We start from the raw sequence: 22544 nt of genomic DNA on the forward strand, positions 1-22544 counted from the left end.
ACCGGGGCTGTGCTGGACAGCTCCTATGGACTCTGAGGACAATGTGGCTGAGGGTGTTACCTCAACGGGTAACTCCGCTTCCCCCGTGGGGGGCTGGGGACCCTGTTGATCTTGCGTCGCGCTGGGGAAAAGGGAGGTGGCAGACGTCCAGCGTCTTCCCACAGGTTTGGCTGTTTGTGGGAATGGCCCCAGCTCCTTCACCAGCGAGAGAGCGGTGGGAAGAGAAGAGAGAAAGCATCAGAAACAAGAGCATCCAGAGGATCTCGCACAGAGAAGGGCCCGTGGGCACTGCGGCCTCAGGCTGGTTCTCTGGGCCTGGCTCCTTTGGGCCGTGCCTCAGTTTCCCTCCTTCTGTTTGTGTGCACAGCTATTAACCCTACCCACCACCTCCTTCTGCTGTGTCTCAAGGCACTGGGAGGCTGTGAGCCAGGCAGGACAGATGAGAGGGGAGCTACCCTCAGGTGGGAGCTCTCAGGGACCCCGGCTTTCTCTGGCGAATGTTCTGGTTTGAGGAGGTGACATGGCCAGGGGTCAGAGTGGGGCTCTCTTTGGAAGAACGATGCTGGAAGAGAGGGGCCTCGTGGGGACCAGACCCTCTGGAGGAAACCGCAAGTGGAGGACATGGCTGTGGACTTGCCTTGGCCAGCCTGTTGGAAGACCAGAGGGCAAGCCCCCAAGAAAGCCCTTCCCGGGCAGCTGGTCCTGCGCCCTGGAACTGGGAAGAGGCAGCAGACTGCAGTCCTGCTGGAGGGGTCTCTGATCCTGGGGATGCAGGGGAGGGCGTGGTCCTCAGTGTGACAGTTGAGGCAGGCAACTCTGTTCCTGAACCTTCCAGAACGGAGGCAGAAGTCAGCCTTCCTCCTAAGGAAACAAAATCCCCCCAACTCCCTGCTGTAGGGGCCACGAGTGTCCCCTTTTCTACAGGTGGGGAAAGAGAAGCTTGGGGAGATAAAGTCAAGCACTGAAGTAGGAACCGTCTTCACTGGCTGAATTTCACAGACCTCCAACCTGGAGTCCTCTCTGAGACTACACGGGCATCAAGATACAGTTTTAAAATTAAGTCACAGAAATTCAGGTTTTCTGCAAAGAGCACTGGTCCCGACTCCCTTCCTGCCCCAGCTGAATGCCACCAGCTGGTTTCATCTTTGAGCTGTTCTCTATTTGTAGGAACCGTCTTCACTGGCTGAATTTCACAGACCTCCAACCTGGAGTCCTCTCTGAGACTACACGGGCATCAAGATAGTTTTAAAATTAAGTCACAGAAATTCAGGTTTTCTGCAAAGAGCACTGGTCCCAACTCCCTTCCTGCCCCAGCTGAATGCCACCAGCTGGTTTCATCTTTGAGCTGTTCTCTATTTTGAAGTCAGATACATTGGCCCAGCCTGGAAACCACACAGAACTGGGCAGGGCTCCCTGCCCAATCACCCCTCAGGTTAGACTCGGCCCAGGCACCTGATCACTCTTTATTGTATGGGGAGCGGTTTCCTCTCCAACAGCGTCCCTGTCCTCTACCCACCAGATGCCGGTAGCACCCTCCTGAGTTGTGACAACCAAAACTGTCTCCAGACATTGCTAAGTGTTCCCTGGGAGGCAAAAATCACCCCTGGTTGAAAACTTTGGGGTTAGAGCTTACAAATTCTAGCCCATGGGTCCAAGACAGCACCGAGACGCGCTTGATTTGGCCTGCAGCATGTTTTAAATATTTAAAAAATTAACTGACAATATTTTTAAAGCAGGAATTTTTAGATAACCAGCTTCTCACGGAAAATCAGAAGATCCTGCCACACCAGCCTGCCTCCCTACAAGGCAGGAACTGGCTGCAGGTAAGGGAGGCTGTTCTCTTTCTGTTCTCTTTAGAGGGGTCTGGTGGCCGCCGGTTCTCAGGAGTCTCCAAGGCTCCATCCTCCACCTGGGCCCTGCAGTTTCTTACCCTTTCTCACTACTGTCCCCTCCCTGATCCCTAGGGACAGTTCCATCGGTGACCCCTGCTTTAAAGTGAGAAAACAGCTAGAGCTAAACCACCCCCTAGGTTTCTCTTCTTCATGTCGGACACCCCATTTCCTCCACTTTCTTAATTGCTACAATGTTAAGTAATTAGGATTTGTCCTATAACTTCTAACCACTTTTTGGGGGAGGGGATGGAGTAGAATATTAAAAAAATATGTATAATCCCAGATAGCTTAGGCAATCCCAGTGCATTAATATTCCAACACACTAGACACTTATTTGCAAAAGAAAAAATGTTCTTTGTCTAAAATATTTTTTAAAGAATTCCTGGTGACAATTCAGTCCAACAAGCATTTATCAAGTGCTTACCAAGGGCAAGGTAGCATGATAAGGCCCGTGAAGAATTAAAAATTGGAACAAGACAGAGCCCCTGGTCTCAAGGAATTCACAGATGAGAGGGAGAGACAGAAGAGTGCACCAATAACTAACTGTAATAAGAATAGAAAGACCTAGAAACTGCAGGGAAGGTGCACTGGGAACCTGGAAGGGGAGAGATTCATTCTGGCTGTTGATATTAAATTAATAAAACGCAGAAGAGAACATTCTCTCCTTGTGTAAATCTTTCCAGAGAGGCCAAAAAGTCTTCCTAAAATGTTTTTATTGCTGTTGCTGAGCTATTTTTGTATGTTATTTGCTCTCTCCCTATCAAGAACCTACCCTCTCTTCAAAGCCCAGGGCAGAGATCACCTGCTCTCTGGCATCTCCCCGAGTCCAGTCCACCCACCCTCCGTTATAATTCTCTGGACATTTCTTGTCTCCCTTTCCAGACCAGACGCTGTTTCAGAGCAAGGACCCAATCCGGTGGCCTGTTTCTGCCCGAGCCTTGCATGGGGCCCCGCACACCGCAAGTTCTTAATGAATACGTGTTGGATAAACTTCTAGCCCTCCCTTTCCAAAAATCAATGTCATCACTGCAGGAAACTTTAAACTAAAAACAGCCAAAATGTGTAAAAACTTTCAAGAAACATTTTCATTTTTAGCAGACTGTTAGAACTCATCCCCCATCTCGCCTTTTCCTTTGTTTCTAATTCTGAATTTGGGGCTAGATGTGGTAGGCAGCCCCGCTTTTAATCTTTAAATATAGTTCTGAATATAATTACATTTTTATGCAGCACCGAAACATCATATCCTGGTAACGGGGCATTCTTGCACTATTAACATCTGAGTTAAATCTCCTTCGCGTCTGTCTTCTATTGAGGACAGTTAGGAAGTATAAGATGAAAGTGATCGGCATCGTTTGTGAATTATGTGTATTTCCTTCTGCTGTATTTCAATGGGTTTTGCTCCTGGTGGTTTTGCATGTGTGACTACCAGGTTGTCTGGTAGCTGTGTTTTCACCGAAAACCCCTTTCAAGATGTAATCCCTGCATCCTGGCACAGAGGACACATGCCACATTTACGAGAGGGTTCCTCTTGAGTTAAGAAATAAGTTGCATCGTGTAGTGCTCTTTGTCAAGCTGCCTGATCTGTCTACTAAGTGACAAACAGCTCAGAACGGAAGTGGCTTGTCTTGTGCCCAGCCCTCTTCTAAGCCACTAACTCCCATCTTGTCATCCAATCCTTGCAACTGGTACTGATATTCCCACTTTCCAGATGAAAAAACTGAGGCTCGACAAGGTAAAGTGACTTGCCAAGGTTCTGCAGCTGGCTAGGAAGTGGATGTGCCTCCCTGTCCCCGCATTCTTCTCCCCGGCAGTTTGACTCTGGAGTCAGGGACGTCACCACGTAGAGCCTGTGCCCTCTTGTTCTCATGTGCTGACCCCATCACCTACCTGGTTGGGTGTGGGACCTGTCAGGCCCAGTGAGTGAAATGCTATAGCAGAAGGAAGAAGCACGGGGCCAGTGGAAGAGGGTTGTGGTTCATGCGGTGTGTGCCTGTTACCAGCAGACACACCCCATGGTGGCCGCTTACCCTCGCACTGGAAGAAGCTCTCCACCGTCCAGAGGACCGGGGTGGCCGTCTCAGCAAATTCCAGGTTCAGGTCTACCCTATAGAAAGCTTGTGTTCCTGGGGCTCCTTGGGCTTCCAGGCATGGCTGTGGGGCAACAAGGAACTAGTTGTACATGGAAGGGTGCATCCCGGGGCCTGTAGCTGTGCTCCCATGGGGCCACCTTGGCTGGGCCCCACAGATCTGCTCTCCCTGCAGATCTCTTCTGACTGCACATGTCAGCAATGGCCGAAAGGAGAAGGGGCCTCAGAAAGGGGCAGGACACTGAGGCCACCAGGACACTGACCTGGACCTGGAGCAGCTCAGCCGCTGGGATGCTGACCACCACAAAATCCCTGCTTTCGTTCACTGTGAAGGTGTTGGACTGGTGGACTCGGAGGAATTTTAGGTTCAGGGTTTCCTCAATGCGGGAACCTCTTTTTACCAGACCCAGTCTTTGCTTGGGGATGTGAACTAAGACCTTGGACTCTGGCTGGGATGACACTGGAACAGAGAAGGACACATGACACAGAAAAAGACACACTTTGCAGGCACGTGGATGAAAGGGGGGGGGGCTCACACATGTGGCCGGCCAGCACAGCCCACATCCAGTCAGTGGCACAGATTACTTGGTGTCCTTGACACATGACACAGAAAAAGACACACTTTGCAGGCATGTGGATGAAAGGGGGGGGGGCCCACACATGTGGCCGGCCAGCACAGCCCACATCCAGTCAGTGGCACAGATTACTTGGTGTCCTGGCATCACTGCCTGGGCTGGAACTTAGCTACACAGATGAAGAAGAGAAGAAAAGGCCATATCCACACTCGGGGTAACCTGCCATTTGTGAAGGCCTATAAAGAAGCAGATGCCTGCTCCTGGGAAACTGCAGAAATGTCTCTGCCAAGACAGTCTGCAGCTTTGGTGACCTAGCCTCATGCCCCTTCCATTACAAAAGCTGCTCTTAAGAAATACAGCTTATATCAGTTGTTTACACTTTAGCAAGAATTTTGTTGTGTCAGCCCTCTCTCGGGGGCAATTTAAGCTAAATGAAAACATCTGTCTCCAAATAAAGGGATTTCAAACATCATGAACAGGGAAAGAGATGTTTAGGGGCTTGGCAAGGTCATCCCCAATGCCCGAAACTCCCTGAAGTCCTGATCCTGAAACTTAGTCTATGACAAAATTCCATGCAAATGTAAAATCTTAGTCATTTCTGATCTACCCACACAGGATGAAGCCTTTGATCCACCTAACTTTGCATGCCAAGATCTTTAGACTTTAAATTCCCTGGAGGTAGGAAGTGGCCTCTTTATATTACATGAGGCACATGGTAATGGTGTCACCACAGACTGAACAAAATAGCTATCACATACACGGTCTAGATCAGGGATCCCAACTGCCATCAGATCACAGAGCCCTGGACAGTCTGACAAGGCTGTGGACCCTCACCTATCCTTATTCTCAGACCTCCTGGAGCCCATCTTTGGGACCTCCGAGGAGTTCATAGACCCCAGACTTGCAGGCCTTTCATAGGTAATTCTAGTTGTCAATCACACTTCACATCCCACCCACAGTCTGCCCACGCACACACACCTTCCTTCAAGAGCAAACTTCTCCTTGTCCTGAGCATTTCAGAAATGCACGGCCATGGTTGGGGCTAGGAAGAGGAGAGGTGGGGTGAGACAGAGGTGCCCAGAGGAGGGGGGAAAAAAAGAGGAGCCCAGAGATGATGAAGTTGGAAAGGTGGTCATTGGGGGTACTCCTGGGTCTTACCCGGTGGGCAAGCAGCTTCTAACGAGTAGGCATAGTGGCCGCTCACCAGCCACAGTGGCAGGAGCTCCGCAGAGGTGTTCAGTACCTGGGGAGGCAGGAGTGTCCCCCCCGTGGCATCCAAAACTGCTCCTTCCAGATGCAAACTCCCTCCTCAGGGGCTCCCTCCCACCTTCCAAGTAGTCTCTGGACTAAAGCCCCAAGTGTTATAGAGCCCAGGTCAGGGATTATTGCTCCGATGCAACCAAGAAATATTATTTAGCCGGGATATTTTTAGCAGGAAGCAAGCTCGGAGCAAATGTCATGTGAGCCGTCTTCTCTTACACGGCAACTTTGGGCTATTTAAAGAGATGATAATTACGCTCCTGCCACCACGATCAGGACGAGCTGAATACATGATTGCAGGAGCCCCTCATCTGCCGAGCGGAGCACTTTACACTAATGGGACCCAATTTTCAAAGACGCCTGCCTAAATCTGTCCAGTCTTGCAGGTGGACATTTGAATCAGCACTGGAGGGGCAGCAAAATGCTCTTGGGGGCGCTATGCCCAAGAGGCCCCCAGCCTGGCAGGGTCTGCTGTCCACCACTCACCTCCCGCCTCTGAAGAAGATCTTGTCTCGGACTTTGGACAGTGATAGTGGTGGCGTTGATGTCCACGTACAATCCCATCAGGCTGGCATCTTCCAGAGAAGCCACCAGCTCCCCTCGAAGGGACAGCAGCCATGGGGTCTGGAGAAACAGGACAAATTCATAAACCATCTGGCCAGTGAGTCATGGGCACTAGTGGTCAAGGAGAGGCACTTGAGGGTGCACTCAGGAAGGTGACAGGACCATGGGGAAGATGGGCTGGACCAGGAGGCAGGACAGCCTGGGGGGGAAGGCAAACTGGACACTGCCACCTTTATACTTTAGGGGTGCTTGGCACACAGTAGGTGCACAATGGGGCTGAAAGAATGAATGCACCATCCCCCTCACAGCAATGCCAACCCACGCACCACCAAGGCCGGCACAACTGCAGTCCTGTCCTTGGTGCCATCTGCCACCCTTTAGTGGGACATTGGCAAGTGGGGTCTTGAATAAAGGTGGATATCTGTCTGGATGATGGGAGAGGGGTGGGGAGGGGTCCCCAACCCGCATCCTAGGAGGACTGGCAGAAGGAACTCAGGAGTACTTGAGGAAGGGCAAGCTCACTGCCTCCAAATATTCAAAGGGATGTGGAGAGAAGGGAATGGCTCCTTCCAGGAGGCTGGGGGAAACACACCTAGGATAGGCACAAGGAAATTTCAGGAAAAAGCCATGCAACATGGGAAGGGAGACTCTGCAAAGGAATGAGCTCCTCATCATTGGAGACTTTGCAGAGACACTCAGCATGAGAAGGACCTCAGAGGTGTCCAACCCAGCCTCCCTCCCAAAGCCAGAGTCCCCTCTCCCAGGTTCTTCCCAGATGGCTCTGGCCTCTGCTTAGAGGGCACCAGGGGAAGCCTCAAACTTCAGCTGCCAAGACCTGGGCTCAGAAAAGTTGGTGCTGTCCACAGACACTCTCCACAGGAGGACAGGGAAATCAAAACCTCCTGGCTTACAGCAGTCCCTGAGCACCAGGCCTGGCAGAACCTTCCAGGAAGTTGCTCCTGCCCCACCTACCTGTCCACTGTCGCTCCCCAGAGGCAGGGGCCGGGAGACCTGCAGAACAAAGAGAAGCAACATCTCCTGGCAAGCGTAAGCAGGTAAGCAAAGGTAAGAGAGCAAGCATTTCTGCCTGAGCACATAAGCGCTGGCAATTACCCCAGCAGGAGGCTGGCAAGAGAGCGTGCTGCGGCCGCCTTGTTTGCTCATTAAGACAAGAAAATCATTTATGTTCTGGGATTCGAGTGTCAATAGACCCAGGGAAATGTTGCCGCTTCAGCTGCTGCCCTGAGCCCAGCCAATGGGGCAGGTGGGGTCCCGGGCACAGATGGCAAGATCAAGAGCGGGCGGGCGTGGCACAAACACCATTCAGAATACACCTTCCTCAGGACTGTTTCCCCAGGCCTCCTCCAGGTCTTATCCTGATTTTCTCTCTAGTTCACCCATCTTCCTTGCCTGCTTTCTTTCCGTTTTGGACCCAATAAGCAGGGACAGAGAGAGTGCTTCTATGCTTGCCAGTGGCACCACACTGAGGGTGACCACCCATCCTGGTTTCCCCAGACTGAGGAGGTTCCCTGATGTGGGATTATCAGTGCTAAAACCGGGACAGTCCCACGCAAACCGGGACAGCTGGTGCCTGCACCGCGCCTGAGTCTGGAAGCCATCTGTACAGTGGCACTATACTCCCATTTCACAGAAGAGGGGCCGAGGCGATGGTGTGGGCAGGACCCTCCCACTACAGCCAGGGTCGCCTCCACCCAGCTGTTCTTCCAAGTCTTTGCACTTGCTCCAAACTCCCCTTTGCCTTCTCTTCAGACCTTGGCAGGAGGTCGTGGCACAAGAAGGAGTCAGAGCAGCAGAGGGTCCCTTGGAGACCATCTGACCCCTGTTCCCATCCTGCACTAGGTGGGGAGACTGAGACCAGAGGGGATTGACTCAACTTGACAACTTCCCCCCCCCCCACAACTTTTTCCCATGGACAGAGGACAGAGTGGGGCTTCCAGGAGCAGAATGGAGTGGGTGGGGCCAGGGAGAGACCCACCCACCACTCAGCCTTGTCAGTTTCCCAGCTCTGCCGCCCCTTGGCCCTGGAGAGCCCCCCTTATTCGCAGCAGGCTCAGGAAGGTCCCTCGGTGAGCCCTGCTATTTTCTTGTCTTTGGAGGTGCTGCCTTCACTTGGAAACAAAGAAGAAAGAATGGGGAGGATGCCTGTGGTTTGGTCAGAGGATAAATAGGATCCAGCATTTTCCTGGTCAACCACCAAAGCTGCCCCACCGTTCCCACACCCCAGTCCCTCTGCTACAACCTGAAGGAAGGCAGCAAAGCCCCCGTAGGATGGGCTTTAAGAAGGAGGGAGACAATTCTGCTAAAAGGAGGAAGGGACGATGCGATCAAGAGCGCAGCCAAAACGCACCGTGCCCTTTAAGTCGCCACGCGGAGGCTATATTTAGGGCCCATGGACATTCCGCAGGATCTCGGGCAGCCTTCACTGGGAGCAATCGCTAATCACTGCATTGAGTTTACGGGTGCCCCTGGGCACACTTAACCCAGGGCAATGAATAGTTATTGCGCGGCCTCCCGCTTGGTGGACATTCCGCAGGATCTCGGGCAGCCTTCACTGGGAGCAATCGCTAATCACTGCATTGAGTTTGCGGGTGCCCCTGGGCACACTTAACCCAGGGCAATGAATAGTTATTGCGCGGCCTCCCGCTTGGGGCCTGTGGGCACACTTAAGTGAGCTCGCAGATCACTGCAAGCGGGCACGGCTCGGGTACACCCTTGGGCACCCTGCGCCATCAGCGGGGAGAGGCAGAGTATTAAATATCTATGTGCCCTGTGCCCACAGCTGCATTTAGCCAAGGGCAAGGCCGGTGAAACGGCTTTAATTAAAACTTAATACAAGTTCAGGGTGCAGCCATAGAAGCAGCGGCTGCAGAAGTCACCAGGAATGAATCAGTCAATTCGATGAGGTTCTCAGATGGGGGAAGGGGTTAGTGGGGAGGGGGACTGGGGCAGCAGAGATGCATCTTCTGTTACTTCTGTACTGCCACCTCTCTGCAGCTCTGTTCAGGACGTGGGGACCCGCACACTCCCCCACTTTGGTTGGTGAAGGATGCTGGGGATTCGGGCATCTAGGCTTCAAAGGCAGGTCGATGGGGACAAAGCGGGCGCCTGGGCAGGGAGCTGTTCCTGCTCTTCTCAGCAGTTTGGCCCAGTGTCGTGTGACACCAGCAATATCGTCCCCCTGGCGGCAGCTCCCAGAACTACAGGACCAGTGCAGAGGGAGAAGTGACTGGCCCTGGAATGTCAAACGGATGCCCTGGTGGCAATGCTTGGGGATTCTGTGGTTCTTAGGAGCACCAACACCAGGCTTGGCATAGCCACTGTGTGCCTTTAAAAAGGCAGGTGGCCAGAGAAAGCCCCTCCCACGCAGCCCCTGCTCCTTAAGCTTGGGAAGCAAAGGAACTTCAGAGAGTAAGATGGCAGGGAGCAGGTTCAGAGAGGAGATGAGCTGAGGTCCCTGAGTTCAGGGAGCTATTCCTGGCATAGGACACTCGTTTAAAATGCATACCAGATGAGAACGAAACTATAAGCTCTTCCTGGGGCAAGGGTCCATGTCTTATTCAAATCTGTCCCCTTAGCACCAGCTATTCCTGGCATAGGACACTCGTTTAAAATGCATACCAGATGAGAACAAAACTATAAGCTCTTCCTGGGGCAAGGGTCCATGTCTTATTCAAATCTGTCCCCTTAGCACCAGCACAGTGCCTGGCACACAGTAGGTACTCAATAAATGCTTATTGCATGGATGGCGGCTGTCATGAGCAGCCTTTTCGCTCTCACCTCCTCTCATTTCTCCCTTCTGCATTCCTCTCCTTCCTCGTCCTCTCAGGCAGAGGATGCACTCCCACGTCCTTCAGGCCAAACTCAGCTTTTTGCTTGAGCAATACAGCGTTTGCAAAATTGAAGTCAACTTTTTTAAATCGGGAGATTTCACATGCAATGACAGATTTCCAGTTTCTCTTGAAAAGCTGGGAAATCTGGCAGGATGCGGCTGGAGTTCTGTGGAGGCAGCCCCTCCGCAGGGGCTGGCCACGGCTGCCACCATGCTTTCCGGTCCAAGCCCAGCTCTGCCAAGCTGCAGGACCTCGGGCAAGCCTCCTAATCTCTCTCTGCTTAGTTCTCTCATCTGCAGAATGGGGATAATGACAGCACCTGCTGCACAGGATCGCTATGCAGGTGAAATGAGCTAATATTTGCACAGCAGAACAGTCCCTGGCACGAAGTGAGGGGTATAGAACTATTTGCCGAATAAATGAAGACGGGAGTAAATTTCTTTACTGCCTCCTCAGTCTGGAACACTCATTTCTGCTGCGGGCTTGGCCCCTGTAGACATTTGGGTTTGCAACCCACACCCCTCCCACCGAAGTCTTGTTTAGCTCACAGAGGCTCACCTCCCCCCCCAAGGGATAGGGAGAAACTTGACTTGAAGGAGCCTGCAAGGAAAGAGCTCACCATTAGATTTTAGGATAAACCTCTATTCTCTGATCTTTAAAAAGCAGACATCACACCTGATTGCATCTGAGGTCTATGATTTTTTGACATTACCTAGGTCAAAAAGGAGCATCCACATTACCAATTTTTTTCCAATCCAGAGAGAAAGAACACAAAACATAACTTCGCAGCTTTTAGTGATAATCCAGGTGGCCCCCCTGCACCAGCCACAATGGGGAATTGAGAATACTAGCTGAGACCTGTAATCCACCTCTTCCCACTCCTATCCCATCGCATCCCTCACTGTGCAGACCAAAGCCCAGCTGAACCCGGCACCGAGCCAGGACCCACAAAAGTCCACGGGAAAATGATGCCACGCTGCATCTCCAGCTGCTGCCTCTCTGCCCAGCCGCATCCTGAGGCTTGGGAGCCATGACCACCTGTCCTGGCCTTTGGAGAGAAGCCCAGACTAGGAGCCCCTCCACCGCCTCCAGGGCCCTCTGAACCTGTTACCTGAATGGATGTGGGTCCGCAGTAGACACTCTCCTGGCCCAGCCTTGACGTTGTCACTGGACACTTCATTACGTAGCGATCACTCTGCTCCAACCTTGTCACCCCTTTTTGAAATAGTCTGATTTCCAACCTGTAATTTGCTTTCTGGAAGCAGGGCAAAATTTGTGTGTGCAAATGAAAGAGGAAAATAGAGTTAATAGGCCACAATTATAGGTCAGGGACTGTTCACAGCAAATCTGATGAACCGCCTGGAAGCTGGGCAGATCCCACAAAAGAGGGGTGGGAGGTGAGATGAGGACCAGCAGAGACTCAGAACCTGAGTCCTGCTTCTGGGCTCCAGCAGCTCAGCCCCCACTAGGGAAGCCCTCGGGGCTGGGGACATTTATGGATTTCAGGAAGGTCAATCCTGTAGAATAAGACAGAATAAGAGCTTGCACCAGAACGTCCCTTACAGTCGATGAACATTTGTTCATACCTTGTCTCCTATGACCCTCACAAATGTCTTATAAGGCTGACTCTTTTATTCCCATTTTACAGATAAGGCAGTTGAGGCTCCGAGGAAATAAGTGACTAAGTCAAAGGCATGTGGCCATTCCTGGGACTAGACACAAGAGCCAGTCTGGTTCATTCATACTCGGTGTGCAAGGGGCAGACCAATGGGCCCCACAGGAAGACCCCAAGTTTAAGCTTTGTGGTGGGGCCTGAGAAGGGTTTGTGCTGACAGGGACAGAGGGGTGATTACAGAGCGGAAGAGAAAGCAGGAGCAGGATGGTTCCTGAAGTTCCTTCCCCCACTGTGGACCACAACCCCACCCAGGAAAAACTCTAGTCTTGTCAGGAAGAGAGGACAGAGAAGTGTAGGAAAGAGGAAATGCAGGTTCTGTTGAAGTGAGCAGGACTGAAGCCACGTTGGGACTAAAACCACATGGCCTCTAAAAGATTTTAAAAGGACAGTTTTTTTCTTGGCGTGCGTTTCTCTGAGTTCCCTCTTTTCCCTTGCTTATTAGATATTTTGATTGAAGTGAGCAGGACTGAAGCCACGTTGGGACTAAAACCACATGGCCTCTAAAAGATTTTAAAAGGACAGTTTTTTTTCTTGGCGTGCGTTTCTCTGAGTTCCCTCTTTTCCCTTGCTTATTAGATATTTTGAACCTTGTTTATGGGGCAAGATGACATTATTTACATGAGTGTAAAGTTATTTTCCAGCCAGCCTGGAGCTGCAGACTTGCAGACCTCGGGAAACCAAGGAAGACACCCATAAAGCTGTGCTGATCCCACCCCTCCGGCAGGACCCTGAGATAACGGCAAGGAGGGGAGCAGAAAGCAGATGGAGCCTTGGTGAGACCTTGCACCTGGCCCCTTGCAAGTCCCCTCCCTCCTGCTTTTCACTTCCCACGTTCCATTCCCTCAGCCCCCTCTTTCAAAACCCCTCAGTAAATCTGAGTCTTTGAGATGGCTTTAGTCTGGCCATTGTCCTTCAGGTTTACTGGAGAGCTGGGTCAGCCTAACACCTCTCCTCTGGTCACTGGTATTCCTAAATAATAAAAGCTGACTTCCATTTTCACCAATATTTGACTTCTGAGCGGTTTGTTTTTGAAAGGGGGCAGGCAGTCAGACCCGTGAGCCCGGTAACAAGTTTTGGCCAGCCAGCCAGGAGCGGAGTGGCCCCAGTAACAGGAAGGAGCAAAAGGGGAGAAAAGGAAAATACGAGTAGTCCCGTGGGGTGCTTTGCACCCTCTCAGGAACCCAGGAGTAAGATTTAAGCAACCAGAGTGCCCAGGGAGCTGCAACCTCCGGCACCGGGCAATCAGCTGCCGTTAAAATCAGTCCGCTCCTTGCCCTCCTGCCCCCCAAAGAAGCCTCAGCTCCCCCGGCCTCCCTCTAACCAGCATAAGCCCACTCCTCCAACCCCGGCTCTGAGACCCCCTTCTCTGAGCCTTCCATGGGTGGGGTCCAGGTTGTATGCGGCCTGAAGCTTATGCAATTTGGGGTTAGGGTCTCTTCGGAAAAAAAAAATACAAAAGTATCCTTCTTTTGCAAAGTTTACAGAGTCTTGTGAACACATAAGGGGCCTGTGCAAGTGAGGGCTGTCAATCAGCCTCTGCAACTCCTCCGTGCCATTTATTCACTTCACTAAGCACTTACTGAGCACCTACTGTATGCCAGGCTCTGAGGCAAACACTGTGGGGGTGGATCCCCTTCACCCAAAGACGCCAGCAGGAGGCGGCTGTGTGAGCAGACACATTAATCAGGGTGGCAGGTGACATGATAGAAGCAGGTGCATTGCACAGAGGAGGAGAGGTTATCAGGAAGACTGCCTGGAGGAGGCAGCATCTGAGCTGGGTTAACGCTGCCAGCTGTGTTTTTATATCTATGCCTGTAAACTCGGTGAGGCAGTCCTCTCTCTCTCAGCTTGGTTTCTACAAAGGAATCGTGGTGCAGTGTCCCCTTACTTGACATCTGAGCTCAGGCTTAGCTCCTTTTGCCCCCCAGAATAGATACTTCCCAAGAGACACCATCAAGTCTCCCTAAAAGCAATGTTTCCTAAGACCACCTCCTTCTGCACGAAGCAGGCCGAGTACTGAGCTCGAAAAATGAAGTCACCATCAGGAGCAGGATGCAGGAAGTAGCCACACTTGGCAAGAGAAGAATCCAGGTGGTTGGGGGCCCTCCAGGTCCCTATAATGAGAAAGGGACAGAAACCTTGGCTGAGTCTGCTGAGAAGCTACTTCTCTGGTGAAGTCAGAAATATCAGACACCCAGATATAAACCAAAGAGCTGCTCGGCCTGGGAGTTCCTTACCTGGAGTGGGTAAAAATAGCAAGAATAGGAAAAGGCCTGGAAAGGTACACACTAACAGGAAAGCCCCTTGGTTCTACCTTGAGAACATGTCCAGAATCTGACTCTGTCTCTCCACTCTTGTTTCTGGCCTGGGTTTCTGCAGCTGCCTCCTCTCTTGTCTCCTGGCTTCCTCCCTCGCCCCTGTTGTCTGTATTCCAGGCAGCAGCCAGCAGGATCTTGCTCAAAACTAAGTCAGGTCATGTCCCTCTCCAGCCTCTCCACTTTTTACTTGGGAAAAGTCAAAGTCCTTGAAGGACCCACGTGACTTGCGCCTCACCTCTCTGACCTCCTTTCCCACTTCTCTGTACCTCCCTCCCTCTGCTCCAGCCACACCAGCCTCCCTGCTCTCTCTCAAGCATCCCAGGCACACTCCGACCTCAGGGCCTTTGCACCTGCTACGCCCTCTGCCGAAACTCTCTTCTAGGTACCTGCATAGCTCACTCCCCACCTCCTTCAGGTCTTTGTGCAAACATCACCTTCTCAACAAAGCCCACCCTGACCGTTTTTCTAATACTGCCCTTATCCTACACTCCTGCTTCCTTTTCTGTAGCACATGTTGCCTTCTAACCTGCTATTTCATTTGCTCATTCATCATATTTATTGTTTATTGCGCTCCACTCCAGTGTCAGCTCCTTGGGGCCAGGTGTATTTGTATGTTTTGTTATCTCTGCATCCCTAGTGCCTTGAACTGCGTCTGGCACATAGGAGGCTGTCAATAAAATATTTGTTGAAGGAGTGAAAGAAGGCTGTCTCTGGGCAGAGGGATTAGGGGCAGTGCTTATTGTTTTTGGATTTCTGCTAGTTTCCATAATTACCTTGCATTGCTTCGGTCATAATTTTTTTTAAAATTCACTTTTAAAAGCTCACAGTTTCATTTTCAAATGCTTGACTCAATTGTGCATTTGATGGGAGATGAATACAGTGTTTCAGAAAACAGCTTCGGCAGCCTTTCTGCGAGGGATTCTCTGGTGACATGCTATCCTTTTAAAACCGCACAGCTCCCACCGCTATCTTTAGCATGAGATCAAGGCCGCGCCTCTGGCAGAGGGAGCTCTGAAAGGTAGATCGCTGGGGAAATAAAGTGTCTTCGCCAGGATGTGCAAATTGACCTGGATCGCTTTAGTTTTGCGTTCACGTTTGCACTTTGTAAATATTTGCCTGGCATCCCGCTGCTCGCACCTGCTTGCTGTCCCCTCAAGTTTATGGAAGGCAGCAGGCACCGTCATTTCTCCATCCCCACCTGGCGCTGCCGCCTGAAATGAAAACGCTCCCTCAAAAGCCACAGGTGTCTCTGACAGCGCCTAAAACTAATGGCCTGTGGCTGGCCGCTGTGACTAATTCTCTGATTATTGACTTTATGATTTTACGCTTAAAACTTCTTTATAATAACACACAGAAATGTTTAATGGGCTCTATCCAGAGCCATAAAAATTACTTATTGAACAAGCGTTTTAAAACTATTAATCTATTGTTTTCCATTAATAATGGCTCTCCAAAGAACAGGCGACAGCTTAATGTATCCACAGCATTTCTCCTGGAAAAGTGGCCTTTTAATACACAAATGCCACTCCTGAGGTGTCCTGGGATGGCTGGCCATCGGGCAGTTGACCCTCCCAGGGCAGATTTAGGCCACACCATTTCCATAAGGTGATTTAAAAATTTCCAGTATGAACAGGGCCCCAGGGAGGTTTTCCTAGACACGAGGAGTGATCGGAAAGCCCCTCTCCTCAATCTCCCTCTTTCTGCACAAAAGAGAGAAGGAATTCTGAGAGCTTATTTTGCAGCCCCTGTGATGGAGAACACAGGGGGAAGCGGGCTACTTGCACAACTCTCTGCTTTTGGTCCCTCCAGCAGGTTCCAGGTAATCACCCCGTGGTCCCACACCCTACCTGCTTTTTCCGTGGGCAAGCTCACAGCTGAAAGGTTTCTGAAAGTGATACCAGGCCTGCTATTTTTGGTGCGCTGTTTCCCCACCAAGCACGAGATGGCTTCTCTTGTCAAGTGTGTAAGAATGGACTTTTAGCCTCACATCTATTTCTTTTCCAGGACAATTTAGATTTTGGAGCATCTCAGCACCACATGGGCATTTCTTCAAGGTTTCAGGCCATTTGTTCATTCAACAAATATTTATTGTGTGTCCACTACGCATCAGGAAGTGTTCTTAGTTCTGGAGGTACAGCTATCAACAAGAAACACGTGGCTGAGTCCTCACGCGGCTACCTCTGCTGGGCAGGGCGCAGGTGACAAGCGTGTAGCAATGGTAGAAGATCATTTTAAAGAGTGATGAGTTCTGGGGCCGGCCCGGTGGCGCACTGCTACAGTGCGCCGCTTGGGAGCGTGGTGGCGCTCCCACCGAGGGTTCGGATCCCACATACAGACCGGTTCCCGCTCACTGGCTGAGCGAGGGGCGGGCGCAACACCGAGGGTTGCAGTCCCGTTGCCGGTCCCAGTCCTGTACGGGCGTGACACTGAGGGTTGCGGTCCGTTGCCGGACATGAAAAAAGACAAAAAGGAAAAAAAAAAAAAAAAAGAGTGATGAGTGCTGAGACCCATCAAATGGGATGCGGTGTGACTGGGGTTGGCAGGAACTGCTGTAGATACTGTCAGGGAGACCTGTGGGGGAGGGGGCTTTTGAGCAGAGATTCGAGTGACAGGCAGGAACTGGGCTGAGAAGTGGGGTGAGCATCCAGGCAGGGAAAAGGCAATGCAAAAGTCCCGGGTGAGGCCCACATGGGGTCACTCCCAGCCAATGGCTGTCCCTTACCAGGCACGTGCAGGACTCTGCCCAGCCACTGCCTCAAACCCTCCACGTGGCTCTTGGGAATCCACAGGGTCATGTAGTCCGAGAAGCACTCGACCCTGTCTGTCGAACAAGAAGATACTTCTGAGAAGGAGGGAAGGACGGAAGGGCTTCTCCTCAGCTCCACTTCAATGATAGAGTTAGGAAAGGGCACGTAGAAGTCACATTGTCAAAACTGAGAGGGCTCTTTACTCCATACAGAGGTCACAGTTCACAGAATGTCTGAGGAGAAAGAACCTTAGTGTGGAGCTTTCAATTGCAGTGTTCGTACAAATCACCTGGGCACTTGTTGAGATGCAGATGCAGTAGGTCTGAGGTAGGGCCCAGATTCAGTAGTTTCAGTAAAGTAAGGTCCCCGGTGATGCCAATGCTGCTGGTCCAGGGACCACACTTTGAATAGCAATGTCCTAGAGACCATTACAGCTAACCACTGTGTTTTACAAGGGGAGACACGGGACTTCATGGTCAGAGTGTGAACACTGGAGTCAGAGCATCTGGATTTGAATCCCACCTCTGTTCTTGGGGTGTGGGGGGCGGGTACCTGTTGCTTAGTCTGTTTCTTCCTGTGAATTGATTGTATGATGATGATGGTGGTAGTGATGGCAATGGTGATGGTGGCAGGGGTGATGATGGTGATGGTAGTGGTGGTAATGATAATAATGATGATGGTGATGGTGGTGGTGTTGATGGTGGTGATGGTGATGGTAGTGATGGTGGTGATCATGATGATCCTGGTGATGATGCTGGTGGTGGTGGTGGTGGTGGTGATCGTGGTGGTGATGGTGATGGTGGTGATGGTGATGGCAGTGATGGTGGTGATCATGATGATCATGGTGATGATGGTGGTGGTGGTGGTGGTGGTGATCGTGGTGATGGTGATGGTGGTGATCATGATGATCGTGGTGATGATGGTGGTAGTGGTGGTGGTGGTGGTGATTGTGGTGGTGGTGGTGATGGTGGTGAGGGTGATGATGGTGGTGGTGGTAATGACAGTGATGATGGTGATGGTAGTAGTAGTGATAGTGATGGTGCTGATGGTGCTGATGGTGATGATGGTGATGATGGAGATGGTGATGATGGTGGTGATGATGGTGGTGGTGGTGGTGGTGGTGATGATATGATGGTGAGGGTGATGATGGTGGTGGTGGTGGTGATTGTGGTGGTGGTGGTGATGGTGGTGATATGATGGTGGTGAGGGTGATGATGGTGGTGGTGGTAATGACAGTGATGATGGTGATGGTAGTAGTAGTGATAGTGATGGTGATGATGGTGCTGATGGTGATGATGGTGATGATGGAGATGGTGATGATGGTGGTGGTGGTGGTGATGGTGATGGTGGTGATGATGATGGTGGTGATGGTGATAGTGGTAATGACAGTGATGATGGTGATGGTAGTAGTAGTGATACTGATGGTGATGATGGTGGTGATGATGGAGATGGTGATGATGGTGGTGGTGGTGGCGGTGATGATGGTGATGTGATAGTGGTGGTGGTGATGATGGTGGTGGTGGTGATGGTGGTAATGAGGATGGTGATGGTGATGGTGGTGATGATGGTGGTGGTGGTGGTGGTGGTGATGGTGGTGGTGATGGTGGTGGTGGTGATGATAGTGATAGTGATGGTGGTGGTGGTGGTGGTGGTGATGGTGGTGATGGTGGTGATGATAGTGATAGTGATGGTGGTGGTGGTGGTGGTGGTGGTAATCATGGTGGTGATGGTGGTGATGATAGTGATAGTGGTGGTGGTGGTGATGGTGGTGATCATGATGATCATGGTGATGATGGTGTGGTGGTGGTGGTGGTGATCGTGGTGGTGATGGTGGTGATGATAGTGATAGTGATGGTGGTGGTGGTGGTGGTGGTGATGGTGGTGGTGGTGATGGTGGTGGTGATGGTGGTGGTGGTTGTGGTGGTGATGCTGGTGGTGATGATGGTGATGGTGGTGATGATAGTGATAGTGATGGTGGTGGTGGTGGTGGTGATAGTGGTGGTGGTGGTGGTGGTGGTGATGGTGGTGGTGGTGATGGTGATGGTGGTGATGGGACTGATGGTGATGGTGGTGGTGGTGATGTTGGTGGATGGTGGTGGTGGTGGTGATGGTGATGGTGGTGGTGGTGATGTTGGTGGATGGTGGTGGTGGTGGTGATGGTGGTGGTGGTGGTGGTGGTGATGGTGATGGTGGTGGTGGTGATGTTGGTGGATGGTGGTGGTGGTGGTGATGGTGATGGTGGTGGTGGTGATGTTGGTGGATGGTGGTGGTGGTGGTGATGGTGATGGTGGTGATGGGACTTCATAGGGTAGACGTGAGACTTGAATGAGTTTATGTCTATAAAGGTCTTTAGAGGGTACTCATCTCAGAGCACCTGCCTAAAAATGACAGCTCTTATTATGATGATAATTACTGCCACCCAGAGATGAAAGGACTTATCCATGGTCACAGAGCAGCAGGACCAGGGGCCTAAATTTCCCACCATTATTTTCCAGCTCATCACCTAGCCAGACAAATTAGAGTATCAGAGAAATCAAATAAATGTTAGAATATATATGACTCTGAATCAATACTGATCCCAATGTAATATTCCTCTGCTGTTATGAGTAGTATGTCTGACCCCACAGGCCTCATGGTCATCATTGCAGACACTCCATTAACTGGGAAAGTAGGTGGAGAAAATGAGGGATCACACCTGAATCTGCTGGTGTGAACATGTGATACCCATATGAACTTTAAAAGGCACAAGCATGCCCTAGGAGTTGTTTACAAGTCATTTGACTCATACAAGTGGAGTAGAGGCAAGTGGCACATTCCTGGAGCTCTGCAGCTCAGCTGAGGATGAAGGGGGAGGGCACAGCCTGGGCACAGGCCAGAGGTGAGAGGTAGTGTGCAGGATCCTGGTGACACCCTACCCCTGCCTCTGCCCACCCCACTGCCAATCCATTCTCAACACAGCAGCGGTGAGGAACCCTCAAATGACAATGAGATCATGTCAGTCCCTTCTCAGAACCTTCTACGACTCCTTGCTGCCCTTGGAATAAAATTCAAACACTTCCACAGTCCATATGGCCCTGCCTACCTCTCCATCCTCTTCCATCACCACAAGCTCTCTTCTCCACAGCATGGCCTCTGCACGTGCTGTTCCCTCTGCCTGAAACACCATTCCTTGCTCTTCAAGGGGTTGGCTCCTCTTCATCCGCAGGTGTCCGCTTAAGTGTCACCTCTTCCAGGAGGCCCTCCCTGACTACCGCCACCCATTCTCTACCCCAGCCTGTGTCTTTTTCCTTCCTGGCTTGTATCACTGTTGGAGATTATGTTCTGTAGTTGTTCACGAGATATCTGTATATTTCTCCCACTTAAGTAAAGATAGGTGGCGATAAGCCTGTCTGTTACTCAACTGAAGATAAGCTTAGGTAGGGTAGGGGCTGTGTGTGTCTTCAAGCTGCCAGGAAGAACACAAGGGGCCTGAGCTCTGGAGTTGGAGGATCAGGGCTCAGATCCTGAATCTAGCTATGCAGTCTGGGGCAAGTCATTTAATCTGTCCAAGACCCCCTTTCCTCTTCTGCAAAATGGGCACACGTGCAGGAAAGAATTAACCTTAGTCCAAAGAAAGGTTTGGCCCTTTGCTCCCAGCACCTGGGAAATAAATTCTAAGCCATCAGAATGTTCCACCAAATAAATGTCTTTGTTTATCTGGGGCATTAAGCTATGCCAGACAGCCTATCCTAACAGTGTGATTTGTGATGGGGGCCTTTTACCAGGTGGTATCAGCTCAATTTCTGGAGGGGCTGGAGATTCAGGTGAGCCATGCAGATGGGTGGTCAGCCACACCTACACAAGTGACCCCCAGTAAAAACTCTGGATACCAGGGCTCAGGTGGTCTTCCCTGGTTGGCAATACTCTATGTATTGTCACACATCACTGCTGGGAGAAGTTAGCACCATCTACACAACCCCACTGGGAAAGGACACCTAGAAGCTTGCTCCTGGGTCTCCAGGACCCTGCCCTGTGCACCTCTCCCCTTGGCTAATTTTAATCTGTGTCCTTTCACTGCAACCATGAATACAACAGCTCTTCTGAGTTCTATGAGTCCTTCTAGTGAATTACCAAACCTGAGGGTGGTCTTGGAGACCCCTGAACTTGATGTTGGTGTCAAAAGTGTGGGTGGTATTGGGGACTCTTGAGCTTTGAAGCACAATGACAGTCCCTCTCTCCTTGTTATCAAGAAGATGACAAAAGAGGTTCCATGGAAAACCCTTAGCACAAGGCCTGACCCAGAATAAGTATCCGATAAACACGTGTTCCTCCTGTAGTGTTTTCTGTTTGCTGCAGTGCCTAAGTGCAGAGACTCCGCATGTCAGCTGCCTGGGCTGAAACCCTGGTTCTGTCACTTGTTGCTGCAGAACCTTAGACGAGTCACTCACTCCTCGGGACCTGGCTTTCCTAATCTAAAAGTTGTGCTGTTGTAGTGTTTTCTGTTTGCTGCAGTGCCTAAGTGCAGAGACTCCGCATGTCAGCTGCCTGGGCTGAAACCCTGGTTCTGTCACTTGTTGCTGCAGGACCTTAGACGAGTCACTCACTCCTCGGGACCTGGCTTTCCTAATCTAAAAGTTGTGCTGTTGTAAGGACGAGTTAATAGACACAAATCCCCCAAGACAAGCCTGGAGCACAACACATGCTCCATGTGCTGTTTTTTACTGTTGAAACAAGCACGGAACTCTGGGTCAAAGGATGTCAGGCCCAACCCTAATGCTGGCACCAGCCAGCCATGTGGCCCGCAGCACCTGGCCTGCCTGAATCCCATTTCCTTGTTGGGAGATTGAGAGACTAAAATCCACACTGGGGAGGGCTTTCAAAGGCTTTCTCACTTCCGAAGTTACCCAATATCACAGGGCAGGTTGGTGATCAGCGGTCTGCTCAGCAGGGAAATACCCGAAGCCTGATGCACACCATAAAAGCATGATTGATTTACCTGTTGAAACGTCAAGTGTAGGGCGTGGCCTGTCCCTGTTTGACCTGAAGGGGAGGATCCATGGGAACACCGCAGGCTGAACACAGGCAAGACAGATGGCCCTGCAGGACAGGAGGAAAGGGCGTGGGGGGAGGCAGAGCCCGGCTGCTGCCTGGTCTACCTTCACTCAGTCAGTCGATGACAGTTCTCACCACAGTGTGCCAACTATGAGCAGTGGCCAAGACACGGAAAGACCAACCCTCCGCAAGTACAGAAATAAAGGAACAAAGTCATCACAGCTAAAAATCAAGCTCTGGGGCTGGCCCGGTGGCTCAATGCTACAGTGCGCCGCCTGGGAAGCACGGCGGCGCTCCCACCGAGGGTTCGGATCCCACATACAGACCGGCCACTCACTGGCTGAGCGAGGTGCGGGAGCGACACCGAGGGTTGCGATCCTGTTGCCGGTCCCGGTCCGGTACGGGCGCGACACTGAGGGTTGCGATCCGTTGCCGGTCACGAAAAAAGACAAAAAGAAAAAAAAAAAAGGAAAAAAAAAAAAAAAAAGCTCTGGAAAAAAAAAAAAAGAGGGGGGGAAAAAAAAAAAGCCGGGGGGGGGGGGGG

The 22544-nt window shown here is 51.2% G+C and overlaps 1 protein-coding gene across 1 annotated transcript in view; it reads right to left on the reverse strand.

Moving 5' to 3' along the window:
• The window catches only part of LOC103599998 (chromosome unknown open reading frame, human C1orf127), a 28764-nt gene that overhangs the window by 2098 nt on the left and 4122 nt on the right, over window positions 1-22544 (reverse strand). The window contains 11 exon segments of the mRNA XM_008584227.1: window positions 5-195; window positions 638-828; window positions 3920-4043; window positions 4243-4439; window positions 5713-5797; window positions 6301-6438; window positions 7351-7389; window positions 11341-11484; window positions 13894-14018; window positions 16945-17064; window positions 21945-22045. Coding sequence (XP_008582449.1) covers window positions 5-195; window positions 638-828; window positions 3920-4043; window positions 4243-4439; window positions 5713-5797; window positions 6301-6438; window positions 7351-7389; window positions 11341-11484; window positions 13894-14018; window positions 16945-17064; window positions 21945-22045 — 1455 coding nt within the window.

This window comes from Galeopterus variegatus, unplaced genomic scaffold (assembly GCF_000696425.1).
Source record: "Galeopterus variegatus unplaced genomic scaffold, G_variegatus-3.0.2 Scaffold3178, whole genome shotgun sequence".
Taxonomy (NCBI): Eukaryota; Metazoa; Chordata; class Mammalia; order Dermoptera; family Cynocephalidae; genus Galeopterus; species Galeopterus variegatus.